The sequence below is a fragment of the Archocentrus centrarchus genome, chromosome 15 (genome assembly GCF_007364275.1).
Source record: "Archocentrus centrarchus isolate MPI-CPG fArcCen1 chromosome 15, fArcCen1, whole genome shotgun sequence".
In the NCBI taxonomy this organism is placed as follows: Eukaryota; Metazoa; Chordata; class Actinopteri; order Cichliformes; family Cichlidae; genus Archocentrus; species Archocentrus centrarchus.
In genome coordinates, this window is record NC_044360.1 from 23,407,258 (window position 1) to 23,421,412 (window position 14,155).

The window sequence follows — 14,155 nt, forward strand, 5'->3', positions numbered from 1 at the left end:
AAAATACTGACGTAGTCAAAACAGTGTCATGCCCATTCCTCAACCTGCTCACCCAGTATCACTTTGACCTGATGGTCATTGCACCCACTTTTTTTTTTTTGGCATGTATTGACTGTTCAAAAGACCGTGAACTGTTGAGTAACCTGTTCTGTCTTCTGTTTGCTGTCTCTCAGATTGAGTCCATGATGTTGAAGCTGCAGAGGCTCCAGCAGAAAGCTATTCTGGATGACGACTACGACGCAGGTAAACCTTCAGTTTAGCCATTTCAGTTAAGGTTGAAGAGCTAAAGCCTTTATAAACGATAAAGTTAGCATAGAGAAAAGAGCGCAGTACAAATGTGTTGACTGGGTGACCAGAAAGCCACAGCAGCCTAACACGTGCTAACCTTCATTCACATGCTTGGATCCTAACATTTATCTCTTTGATGTCAGCCTCTTTATTACATTTCTTGCTGATTTGCTGTGGGTCACACTGAGATGACCTGATTGATAGAACACATGAGAGCCGAAGCCTGAACGTTACACAGAGCTGAAGAAACCCTTTGTTCACCGACTGCGTCGTACATACCTCAGGAAACTCGCTGACGAGAACAATTTATATGGTTTAAAACAGAAAGCAGAGCAGTTATTAGGTCAACCCAAATCAAATTTCACATTTATTTACTGGAAAGTACAGGAAAATTTTACAGGAAAGGTTTGTGCATTCAAATTCCCCCTTGAGATCTTTTAAACACTGAGAAACAACAAGGCCTCAAACCTAACAAATGTAATTTGTACTTTACTGAAGACTTGTAAAGAAAATTGCATTCATTTAAGACCTTGACCTAAATATTTTTCTAAATAATCCAAGGAAAATAAAAACAAAACAAAGCAAAAACAAAAAACTGCATTCTAACCAATTTCTTGCATGCTGGGATAGAAGCAGCTTAAATAGGCTTTAGATACACATGTTTCTGTATACTGTAGATCTGTTTGAAGGCGCTTATTATCTGGGTCAGTGTATTAGGCCGTGTCCGGTCTTCTCCTTGCCTGTTGATGGTGTTGTACCTTACACACTTGATTTTGTTTTTCCACTAGCAGAGTGTTGATGAGATTAGATCTGTACATTCAGTCAGTGGATGTGGAGGTCACGATTTTTTTTTATTTAGCCATAAACCCACCAGACTTGAATGAATTTAGTTTTAGGATCATATATTTACAGAGCCAAGAAATGCAGTTTTTTTTTTTTTTTTTTTTGCCAGCATTCATAAAAACAGCAAGTTCAGAAATGAATCCTGTTGGCAGAAATGTGCCCTCCTTAAGTGGCTTCTAATTAAGGGCTAATTGGATAGTTCAATAAAGACTGATGTGTGCAGCAGTTTTATTCTAGTAAATGTAGGTCACATAGAAGGACACCTGAGGCATATTTCTAATGTCACATTACAGCACCTGGACTTGAAACTACTTGTTAATAAGTGTGATGTTTTTCTGCGTGTGTGCATGTATGTTTTCAGCTGAGCGTTTTGGGAAAAAGTTAGAGGAGCTGTCCAGAGAACGGAGCACTCTCGAGCTGGGTTTACCCTCCCAACAGCCCAGTGTGGCTCTGTTCCTTGAGAGGCTCAGACAGGCGGTGCACGGCGCCCTCCAGAGGGGAGACTGCGGTCAGCACGGGTCAGTGACGGTTTTACCAGATTAACTGAAAGGCTTTAATATTTAAATACACGTTAACTAAGTAAAGGTAATATGAAATGGGTTTAGATTGAAAATGACTTTTTCAGTTTTGCTTAGGATCTCATTTTATATTTTATATCATTTATTTAAACAGATATTTTTATTGCAATAAACCACCAGTGTTCATGATAATGTGGCTTATTTGAGTCCATAAGCTTGTTCTCTCTCCTTTGTTGTAACATTGTAGCACAGCGCAAAGGGGGGGCGGGGGGCTCTCAAAAATAGCTCTTGTAACAGGAAGGAAATCAGGTGGGGCCTCCTCAGAGGGCATCCTGAACAAATATAACCTAAAAGATTAGAGGTCACCTCTGATAAACAGCATATTTCCCAGTTTCACAGAGTTATATAATGAGAATCAGCGATTATGTACAACCATATGTTCCCCAGCTTCACTTCACTTTAGCTTTCACAGAAAGAGGTGCTAAAAAACACAAAACATTGTAGTGACTTTTGTAATGACTGTGTTCTCTGGTGGCTGGTTGGCAGGGACTGCTCAGAGCCTGATGCCGGGGAGAGAGCCGACTCATCACAGGGGCCACTTCAACGAAGAGAACGTCTGATACAAGAGAGGCGGCTCGTTGAGGTAAATCCAGCTCACATCGCGTCGGCTCATCTGAGTTATCACTCCTCTGAGGATTTAATAAAATATTTTTTTTTCCACATGCACAAAAATGAATTTAATTTCTAAAATAAGCAGAACTGTCACCAGTATTTACACTGATAGTGAACTAATAATAAACAGAGGAATAAGAATAACTATTCTCCCTGCTGATACTTTAATATCACTATTACATAATAGTTCTGATGAATGCTAATAACTCACAGAAGGACCTATGGCTATTTGAAATCTTTCTGTTTCAGATTGTGTATTTGAATTTAATATTTAATTTACTGGTTTGAAAATTTTAAGTACTACTCCCTCATGTTATTTCACTTGTTAGGGTCCCTATTAGCTCCATATAAAACATTGTTATCCCTAACACACACGGAAAACCTGAAAACGAACCTTGTGCCGCGTCTGCAGGAGGAGATCGCAGAGCTGCAGCAGAGGCTGATGGAGCTGAAGGATCGCAGTCGGTGTCTGGAGCAGCAGATCCAGCAGGAAGAGCAGCAGGTGGAGGCCGAGGAGCTGGAGGGCTCCGTGTTGAGGAGCTGCAGCATGGCTCAGCTTGGCGACATGAGCCGAACCCTCCAGGACCTCGTCACTTCGGAAAACCGCACACGGATCTCTGTCTCTCGTCCACCCTCCATGCTCAGGTCAGCGCCATAAAATCTGTGCTTTAATGAACCAAAGCACATCATCAGCAAAGAGGAAGAAGCCTCACACCAGTTGCTTCCTTTCACACATTTTTTGTTGCAATGCTCAAACGTACTGTTCCCTGAAATAGGAATGCATTTAGGGAAAAATTGCTCATGTTTTACATAAAGAATAAAGAAAGTCAACTCCAAATGAGGGGATCAGAGCCTTCCTTGCAGATCTTTGGACATATTAGTGGCTTTTTGCTGTGTAGGATCTGCTTCAGCTCTTCATATGTAGCTAAACATGGTTAAGAGAATGTGCAAATGTATGCGGAAAAGGGAAATTGAGCATTAAGGTAACATTTTCGCTCCTTTCACGCCTCATTATGACGGTTTCTCCAGTTGGTCTTAGTTTGATTGGTAGAGCCAGATCTAACACCTAAACTGTGAAAAGGGTCACCTGATTGGGCCTTCATATATATAACCATTACTCAGCAGTAGTATGACTGGCTGCAGGTAGCACTGTCTGTAAATGTACATACACATTTATATACAGTGGAGGAATGGGCACAGTCTATGTGAGGGATGAAGAAAACAAGCCCTGACGCTGAAAAATCATCCATGACAGCCATGATGTCTGCATTTGTTTATCCACCATATGACGGTTTCCTCCTCTGACAGCAGGAGTGGAGCTTTAAACACCAAGTCTTTAGTCTAACTGTAGTATAAGGTAACACATATCCATTGCAGCCAGAGACCTCCATCCAGGATCTGTTAGCTTCTTATGAAGCAGTTAATTGTGCAGTACCTGCAGTGTCCAGTTGGGGCTGCTACAGAGCTGCAAATGCTAGTGACGGTGCAACAGCCTGTCCATAGGGTTTTGTTCTTTTATCATGTTACATACTTTCTTGCCATTTAATTATCCTATTTTGAACCTGATGTGTCAGTGATGATCTTCTGTTTCTAAGTCTTTGACTCTCAGCTTCATCCACCCTCAGACAAAGTGGCACTTTGAATGAGTCCTCCAGCAGAATTGTCAAAATCACACCATCATTTTTCAACCAAATCAACACCTCCAGTAACAGCACAGAAGACACCTAGCCTTGCATTTACATGAAAAAATTACACTTTTTTTTTTTTCAGCTTACAGGAAAAATTGCTCACTTTGTTTGTTGATCGACAGGTCTGCCCATGCAGCATCTCTTTTATTGTTCCCGGAGAGGCTGAATTCACGTGTTGCAGGTCTTTATAAACAAATGCTCCCTGACAAATAAATGTAATGTAAAGCACTTCAGGAATGACTTGTTTCTTAGATTCAGGGAGGACAGCTACTTTTTCTTTATTCCTCTGATCCCCCTGTGCCTTTAGTCTTCTTCTCTCACACCTGCTTGAACCTGCTTTGAATTTTAATGGCTTTTTTCTCAGATGCTAATGATTACTGTGCATCATATCCTCTGAAGTTAATAGCTTGCAAGGGAGCACTGCGGAAAGCCTCTTCGTCTTGCCACTCGTTAAAAAGACATGTAAATTGTACTTATCGCCTTCTCGGCGGTGTGACCCACCATCGCTGGCATAATTTGATATGTGGCTTATTCTCACCCCAGCTGAAATGCATTTATTCTCGCTGCTGATTGAAATTGCGACCTCAGATTGGATATTCAGCTGCACATCTGTGGGTGGCATGCCACGGGTCACGGTGATGATTGTGTTGCAGTCCCTCCCTTTTTCCAAACAACACAGGATATTTCGGTCTCATATCAAGTTTTTTTTCCCCTGCATAAGCACTGAATTAAAGAAATCCACTCTGTGCTATAACACTGATGTTCAGAGACAACATTTAACTCTGACTCACTCTGAACATCAGCTTGAATAACACAGAAAGAACATAATGAATTTTGTGAGACAATTGGGACTGTCTCAAGGTGACTGTACTGTGCATAATGGATTTTATGCTCCTTTTTCTCCCTCTTGTAATTGATTTAGATCTGTCACTAAATAATGTGACCTTAATGGGTTTGTCCTGTTTTCCCTTATTGTTTGAAATATTCGTCCAGAGTTTAATCCAACAGGCCAGCTAAAGAAAACACATCTATTAATCTGTATTTTATCATGAAGATACTTTTCAGGTTCAGCTTTTCCTTTATTTTGCTGTAAATGAGTTTATTTCAAAAGCACAGTACATCCAAAAATAGGCAGACTCGCTCTAACTGTTTCTCTTTCTCACGCTAAACTAAGCTACGCATCTGCTGGCTCAAGCTTCGCTGGTTACAGCATTTGATTTCAAATGCAAAATTTAAAGCGCATGACCTCAAAACACGGGCCTCTTAAGCTCATGTTTGCACACAGTATCAGCCTAATTTTTTACACCCTAATGGACAGTGTGCAAACAACTCATTCTGTTTGGAGATACTTGCACATCTTTTTGTCTTCAAAGATTTGCGTTGATTAAAGTTTTTCCTAGTGAAAATGTATATTTTGCTTGGAAAATGGGAAATAGTTGGAACATACATGGAAGTACAGTATATAAGCCAAAAACAGAGTTTGTACAACTCCGATGAGCTTGAAAGTCAGTATTTTCTATGGCCACTTTTATTCTTCAGCACAGCCTGAACTCTGGGATGTTGGCTGCCTTTCGTTCCGTTCTCTGTCAGGATGATCCCACACTGCTTCAATAATGTTGAGGTCCGGGCTCTGGGGAGGCCAGTCCATGACTGATTGTGCTCCATTGTGTGTTTTTCTATCCAGGTATTCTTTTACTGCATTGGCAGTGTTTTGGGGATCATTGTCATGCAGAAAAATGAAGCTGTTGCAAATCAGACACATTCCAGATGGTATTGCATGGTGGATCTAAATCTGATGGTCCTTTTTGCATTCATAATACCATCAGTTTTGACTAGATCTCCACCAAGTTTTACAGTTGCTGTAGACACTCACTGGTGGACCTCTCTCCTGACCTCCTCCATACATATTGATGAAGCCCTGTTGTTCTTACGTAACTTGGCATACCTCAGCTTTTTCTCCTTGTTTTGCTTCCTTAAGATTGGTTTCTTGACAGCCAGCCTTCCACCGAGACCATTTCTGGTGAGGCTTCAGCAAACAACAACAACAACAGAAAAAAAAATTGTTTTCATGACAAGCTGCTAGTATAAAGTTCTCTGTTATATGTATGCACAACACAGGCTCATGCCTTGAGTTAGGTACCTTTTTTGCCCTTTAATGATTCGTAGGTCACTGTTAAGTCACTTAACAAAAAAAAAAAAAAAAAAGCCAAAACAAAAATGTTTCTCTGAAAATGGTCAGATACAAGAACTGGACTGAAAATGAGTGAAAAAGCAGCCAGTGTCCAAAGATAAAATTTGAAAGACCTTCAGAAAGCCTGGAGAACTATTTGCTCAAGACCACTTTTAAAAAAAGTACAGGAAAGTCTGGCTCCATGGAAGCAAAATGTAAAGAAATGGGGGTGGCTCAATATTTTTGTGAGCTCCAGCCATCTACTTATTTGGGGCCGGGTCACGGGGGCATTGCCCTAAGCAGAGAAACCCAGACTTTCCTCCCCCCAGCCATCTCCTCCAGAACACCTCACCCAGGAGCCATTCTAGTCAGATGCCCGAACCACCTCAACTGGCTCCTTTTGATTTGCAGGAGTAGCGCCTCTCTGATGACTGCACTCTTTAATCTATCTCTAAGGGAAAGGCCAGCTACCCTTTGGAGGAAGCTCATTTCTGCCGCTTTTGTCTGAGATCTTGTTCTTTTGGTCACTGTCTAAGTGTTCTCTTTACCACGATGGACTGATGCAGCAATTGCATCATTGCAGCTGCAGCCCCAATCCATCTGTCAGTCTCTTGTTCCCCTCTTCCTTCACTCGTGAATGAGACCCCAAGATACTTAAACTCCTCCACTTAGGGCAGCAACTCATCCCTCATCATGCATTGAGATGAGCCCAACTGTATCTAGCTGGTATGTCTCAACCTCATGCACTAGCTCAGGCTCCTTCCCCACCAGAGAGGTGACGTTCCATGTCCCAGTTGCCAGCCGGGAATCGGGCTGCCAGGGCCTCTGCCCTTGGCTGCCACCTGACACACACTCCCACTCTCCCTCGAGCACACTCCCCAGGCCTGGCTTTAGGGTGAGGCCTATTCTGGACAGGGTAAACTGCGCCCCTGATCTTCCTCTCATAAGGATCTGAATTGCTCTTCACCCAGGAGCAATTCACCTGGGAGCCCCTGGACAACATAGCCCCTGGGATCTCTGGTACACACAAACCCCTCCACCATGATAAGGTGGTGATTCGTGGAGAGGGCAACTGAACTTGTCATTGAATAATTGCCCCCATCCACTAGAAAAAAAACTCCTAAGACTTTTCTTTTCAAAGGTTACACAAGATTCCATAACTGCTTTTATAGTTTACAAACTATTAAGTGATTAGCTGCCAGATCAGCAGAAGCCAGAAACAAACCCATCTAGATCTTTCTTTTTGATATCTCCCAAATGAAAGAAATTACCTTTAGCCCTGCACTGTGACATTTATGTTTTTATTTTGCAGACTCCAGGAACAGGAGCAGGCAATAAATCTGTCCATTAAGGAAGCCACTGCTAAGGTAAGCCACTGTTCCTCTGACCTGATTTATTCTGTAACATCTCATTCTCCTCTCAGCATGCTAACAATGACTGAGTGTGTGAATATATAATAAGTAGTAAGTCAGAATAGACATTATGTGTCTTGTGCCACTTTCAGTGTACAAAATGTCAGTGTGTGTATTCGTGTGCTTGTTTCTTTTTGAAAAGAGTCAGAAGCAGCTGCAGGAGTTGTCATTTTGAATAAATTCTAACTCGTCTGTAAAATAGTACAGCCTGATAGAAAAAAGATGAAGTTTACCAATTTGTTTAAATGCATTTAAACAAATTGGATGAGCAAAATTTTATTAAATGAGTAAAACTTTTGCAGGAGAGTTGTTTATGTGTGTCTTATTGGGTTTGTATGCTGCTGTTTAACTGGAATAAACTCTTGCTTCTCAAGAGTTTGCATTTCCTTTGTGCTGATCTCTGTACACATAAAGCAAAAACTTTAAATGTAGCTGCTCTTCCCTTCAGGGTTGCTTCCTTGTGAAACGTTGCACTGCTTCTGTGCTTCTGCTGCATTTGGATCTATCCTTGGAAGTACTGTTATGGCCACTTGTGCATGCCCCTCAGGATAGACCTCAAACCTGCCCAGAAAGCAGTCAGTGTCTGTGTCAAACTGAGCTGAATTTTTCATGTCAAATATGATCACTGATGATGAGAACTGAGTCTCCAGCTATGACTCAGAGGCCGGACAGCAGTCTGAAGTAGAATAGCCTTGGGTATGACTTTCAGCATGGAGCGCTGCTGTAACATCTTGAGGCATCTGCAAGAGTACATTCAAAGCACACATCCTCAGTTGTAGTGTATGTCAGTGTACCATTGTGTGCCTTATGACAGTGCACTAAAAAGTTCTAATCATCATCTTATTCCCCAAAATGAAATATAGAGTTCAGGGTTGCCATTTTGACCAACTAGACATGAGCCATCACACAGTCTGTCTGTCTGTCTGTCTGTCTGTCTGTCTGTCTGTCTGTCTATCTGTCTATCTGTCTGTCTATCTGTCTATCTATCTATCTATCATAGGGAGAGAGCAGCACAGAGTTAGCTCTGTAAAGTTATTGTCACTGTGCTGTGCCGTCATCAAATGAAAGGAATATAGTGGCTTTCTACCCAGATATACATTTACCACAATCACAAAATGCCCATTGTTAAGCTAAAATGAAAAGCTTGGTTCCTAGATGATCTATTCACCAAGTGGAAAATGGCTCACCTGCTGTGACAAAATGATTGCTGACATGAAAGTAACTTTCATTTTCTCCATTGACTTTCTTCAGAATTGACAAATAGCCTGATGTTTTGAAATTAAATCAGCAATGTCAGAATTTCTACACTTTGAAAAGCACTCAAAAAATATTTCCACTTCATGCAATGCATGAAATAAAATTACACAAGCCTGTTTGAAAAAAGCGGCTTTCTATATTTCTGTGCGAAGAAAAACTCTCTGGGGATGTTCTGCCTCAGAAATACCAACCTATTTGACTGCCTTTTCAAAGCGTTGCACAGCATAACTGTGTCAGATTTAAGGAAAACATGCGTCAGAAAATCTGGATCCAAATCTCTTTGAGCAGTGAAAAGCAGTTCCTAGAAGGAAGGAAGTGAATCATGGGGATTGTATCTGTGCTTCAAAGTGTATACAATGGAAATAACAGAGGTTTAAAGGACAGGGTGAGGGGCAGATGAAGGCCAGACGGGCTGTTTCTGAAACCGTCGGCTCCTTTGTGAATACCTCAGAGCTGAGGTGCTGCATCCCCATCAGGCAGTGACATTCAGGGGCTTTTTCCTCTCTGACTTTCTAATGATATCTCTTATGAGGATTTCACATTTCCCTGTCTGTCCACGTGAAAGGAGAAGCACTCCCTTTCTTTCTAAAGGTTATAGACAAAGGTAACACATCAGCGCTGATGCTCTGCTGTGTATTCAAAGCAGAGCGGACACAGACGGACGGAAATGAATTTGTAAGGTCTTGTAAGAATGAGTGTCAAAAAGAAAATGAAAGCAGAATTGGAAATGAGCTTTGCCTCCTGTGGGATCCATGTGTCTGCAAAGGTTTTGTTAGTTACCACCCTCCCCCCTGCGCTCTCCTCTGCATGTTCTTCTCTTTCTTTTCCCCAGGTGGTCATGAGTCAGAGACTGGGCAGCAGCTTAAGGAGGAAAGTCAGTGAGACTGAAACACAGCTCTTGGCACTGCATGAAGCCAAACTGGCAGCCATCTCAGGTAACTTTCCACTCAACCACACCCCAATATATCCCTGCTGCATTACACTTTTTTACTTACCTCATTTACTTGGATCACCCACCATTAGCCTCACTTAATTACGCTATTAATGATCAAGAAGCTCATTAATGGGCAGCGTAAGCGTAATGTCCTCCTGTGGTGCGCCGGTGCAGGTAATGACTTCAGCAGTGCCAAGGAATTGAAAGCTGAGATGAAGGCGGTGTACCTGGAGCGGGACCGGCTTGAGGCTCTGGCCAAGAGGCTGCATAGCCTGAGCTCAGGGAGCAGCCAGGAGCTAGCCAGGATGAAGGAGCAGCGGCAGCAACTCAGACAGGAGCTCGAGCAGAGGGAGGCCCAGCATGGTGAGTCACAGACGTTAGCCAGTCTGACTGAATCAAAATCATCTTTTCTGCTATCATAACAATATTCTAATTAATAAGTTCTCCAGGCTTTTTGAGGGTCTTTCGATAGGTTTCTTTGGACATTTTTTTCTTTTCTTTGGATATTCTTTTTCACTCATTTTCAGTTCAGTTCTTGTACCTGAACTTTTTCAGACATGTTTTTTTTGTCTGTTAAACCACTTAACACTGATCCATGAGTCCTTCAAGCATAAAAAAAGACACCTAACCCCAGGGATGAAGCAGTGCTCTGTCTACATCCTGTATAGAAGACAAATTAGCAAAGAACTGATTTTAAATTGTATCTTTAGGCACTTTGTTGCTAGTAAAACACAATTTGTTGCAACTTCTTTAGTGGAATCAAAAATGGCAAAGATAACGCACTGTTACAGGTATAAAATAGTATTTTTACACCAACAAGCTGATTCCCAACGAGCTATTAGCTGATAACTTGGCATATCTCAGCACGGCGTGCTGTGTGTCCTTAAAAATGTGAGAAAACTGGACAAGCGGAGGACAAAAGAAGAAATGGTAGGCCTGAAAAACTACAGCAGTTGAACATTGTATGAAATTTGTGTTCTTCAGAAATGTGAAAAAAATCAGCAAACACCTGAAAGACAACCTGAGATGACCCTTTAGTTGATGTGTTTGCTGAAGTCTCATCAGAAATAGTCTCAATAGAAGGGTGGCTGTCAAGAAATCATCCTTAAGGAAGGCAAACAGAGAGAAAAGGCTCCAAATGAAAGTGTAAAAAATGATGATTTGGTTTTATGGGGGATTAGACCTGAAATCAGGGCTATTTGGAAACTGCTGTGGTTCCAGAAGTAAAAGTGTTGTTAATTTTATTCACACATGCAGCGTTCTGTGGCTCACAGTTGCAGCACTTTTTACAACGTAACAGTCTCCTGGTTAAATCATCAGCAAAAAAAAGAGAGTAAGAGCTGTGCTAAATACATATTAGGTTTTTTTTTTCCTTTGGATAAAAGGTCTAAAGTATACACTTGTGACCATAAAAACTATACAGCAATTTTAGTTTTATGATTCCCAAGGTATGATTAACAAAGAAACATCTAGTCAGTGAGCTCAGGATTCCCTTTCATGCCCCCTTGGAAGCAAAAGCTTTTCATGTTAATAAAACCGAGCGCTCTGCATGCTTAAATGAATCCTTTCATGCGTTTCATGCATCTGCGGCGCTGTGTTTTCCTCCTTGAATTTGCTGCTCCTCGCTTCTGACTGACCTCTTCCCTAAGCCTGTTTTCACTGACATGTTTAGTCTCTATCAGAAACAAAGTAAATAAAATTGGTGGAAGGAACATAAACCTACTATTTCTACTGAATATTTTGATATTCTTATAGTTATGAAGCTAGTATGTGCAACACTTTTGCCCACATATTGCTTTTTAAGTTGACATAAGATCATTCATTCAAGTTATGTTTCAGGCCTTCAGCTGCTCAGGTGCCCACCCTCAGGTGCTGGGCAGGTTGTGCACACTTTGTTTTGCTTTTCTTTTTGTTGTTGTTGCTGAGAATAGCGGCCGGCTGCATCTGGACACAGCCCTGATGTGAGCAGCAAGAGTGAATAAAACCTGTAAAATAAAATAAATGAGCTGAAAAAACGTGAAAATGCTGCAGAATTTAAAAAGCTTATAATAATTCTCTTTGGGACATTACACTTACATATTTCTGCCATTATTAAGATAAAAACGATTATTGTAGCTTAGAATATACGTTTTAAAGCATAAATATAAATGAATGCACCATTTTTTTTTGCTGCCCACTGACACATGAAAACGTTTGTTGTGTACTTGAAAGGCGCCTCTCTTTTTCTTTGAATACACTTTTTAAATATCAGTTCAAAATGTGAATCAGAAGAGCTCTTTGAAAGACAAGTTGTCTCTTGATGTTGCTCCACACTGTGAGAGGACATCAATGAACAATGACTTTTCTCCCAAATGAGGGGAAAGTGATCTGCTGTCAGCGGGGAATCGGCTTCAAATGAGTTACCAGCAGGATTGGCAGTTGTGAAGAGGCGAGGTGGTGCGAGGGAAACGAGCTTTAATTGTGTAAAGTTAGCCAGTTACCTCCGAGCCAGTATGCGCAGACATGACGCATCAGCGTTCGCATGCTCTCCAACTCGATTAAGATCTGAATGCTGCTTTAAGAAGGGGGCTTCCTTTTTTAGGGTTCAGTCTTTAGATTGATTTGCTGTCCGGGGACTTGGCAGAGATCTAAATGGATTTTGACGGCACCACCTGCAGTGGTTCTCTCTCTAGTCATCAGTCACAGGGAGATTTCTAAAAAAGGTCACTTCCCTCACTGAGACTCAGAGACAGGGGGGGTCGGGGTGAGGGGGTGCTGAAATGATGGGGCTAGAGTGAAGAGTGAAGTGAAGGGCTGGAGACTGGAGCTAATGCTACAACCTCCCATCTAACATATGCTATTATCTAGATCATAAAGATTTATGGCTGTGGTATCACGGTTAATGCCATTGTCCTGTCTTGACTGCACCCTTTCCTGTCACTAGGGGGCACTCTTTTATTTTTGTACTTCATTGTTCAGGCTCAGTTGCATTAAGTTTTCAGGGGGTGTATAGTAATGCAAAGCTTTGCTATTTTAGTACATTCAGAGTCCATAATTGTATATTATTATAACAGAAAGCAGGCCTTTTCATTTCAAAGTGATTATGTTTCATCTACCTGCAATGGATTTTTGCTGTGGAAGTACACCCCTGAACACCTCAACCTGCTCAACAGCTGGGGATAACATTGATCTCTTCCATGACAAGCAGCACCACGTTCACCTCAGCAGCCCAAACGCAGTGTGTGTGCCTCACATTGAATAATGTAGCTCTGGAGGCTGGGTACCCAGTGGCACGAAACTGCTGCGGCCGAACAAAGGAATCGGAGTCAGGTGGCAACACGTCACAGAGAAGACGGCAAGTTAATGATTGGTTGTGCGGCGTGCTCAAACGCTCAAGTGGGCGCACACAATATGGCAGCAGGCGCAATTTCAGAATGTGTTGCTGACACCAAGCAAGGGGCTCATTAAACTGTCATCCTATTTGGTAATAAGGGGCTGGCACACATTTGCTGGAAACTGATAGCCCACCAACAGCACATTACCATTTCTTTAGCTGGAGGGGAATTAGAAATTACCGTCTAAGTCAACGCCAAGATGGCCATCCTTAGCACACATTTGTGGTGTCAGTGTCATCCTATACAAAGAAAACAGCATGCCCATTGTCATTGCATGAGTTCTGAAGCAATGAATAGCCCCGCTGATGCCATGGAAAGATAGACATTCATCAACAAGCTGAAGCTACACAGCTTCAGCTTGTTGAGTGCTTTGCGGTGTGGGGGCTTTTTGGCCTGGGAGCCATTATGTCCCTAATTGCCACTGGCACGTGTGCTGATGAATACCACAGCCATTATGGCCAGAGGTTTGAGTCCCTGCTGAGAGTATAATTTTGTCCCCAAGAGAGATCTCGAGTGACGCTAAATTTACAAATAAATAATTGAAGAGCTGAATAAGATGCGTAAATGACCCCCAGTAGTGAGGACTTTCAAATGTGGAAGGCAGCATCAGTGTGTGTTCCTCTTCATTTAGCCAAGTAGTGCGGTAATGCCTGTGTACTGCCATTGTTACAATACAGTTCTGTTGTTTTCTGCTTCACATGGCTCCACTGGAAGCCATTTAATTACTGTACCAGTTATTGTTTCTTCACACAGCTCCTGTTACTTGTGCCGTATTTTGAAACCCATTCAGGTCAAATCCAACTGTGCTGTACTTGTCCGGCAGCTGAAGTGCACATCGATGCAGTGTCACTCTGTGTTATTAGACAAATGCAATTTTCTCTTACAGGAGTGCCAATAGTAAAGGCGAGGACGTATATGATTTATTCATGACTCTGGCTCTTTTAGGGTGCTTCTGTTGAGAACTTGATGGAATGCGTGACAGCTCTTCTCTGAAGAGCA

At 41.9% G+C, this 14,155-nt stretch overlaps 1 protein-coding gene across 4 annotated transcripts in view; it reads left to right on the forward strand.

Annotated features, from left to right (window-relative positions):
- Window positions 1–14,155, forward strand: part of disc1 (DISC1 scaffold protein) — a 48,002-nt gene that overhangs the window by 5,462 nt on the left and 28,385 nt on the right. For all 4 annotated transcript variants that reach the window (XM_030748586.1, XM_030748587.1, XM_030748588.1 and 1 more), the window contains exons 3-9: window positions 174–243; window positions 1,493–1,649; window positions 2,196–2,292; window positions 2,734–2,966; window positions 7,492–7,546; window positions 9,681–9,783; window positions 9,957–10,145. In XM_030748586.1, coding sequence (XP_030604446.1) covers window positions 174–243; window positions 1,493–1,649; window positions 2,196–2,292; window positions 2,734–2,966; window positions 7,492–7,546; window positions 9,681–9,783; window positions 9,957–10,145 — 904 coding nt within the window. The remainder of the gene's footprint in view (window positions 1–173; window positions 244–1,492; window positions 1,650–2,195; window positions 2,293–2,733; window positions 2,967–7,491; window positions 7,547–9,680; window positions 9,784–9,956; window positions 10,146–14,155) is intronic.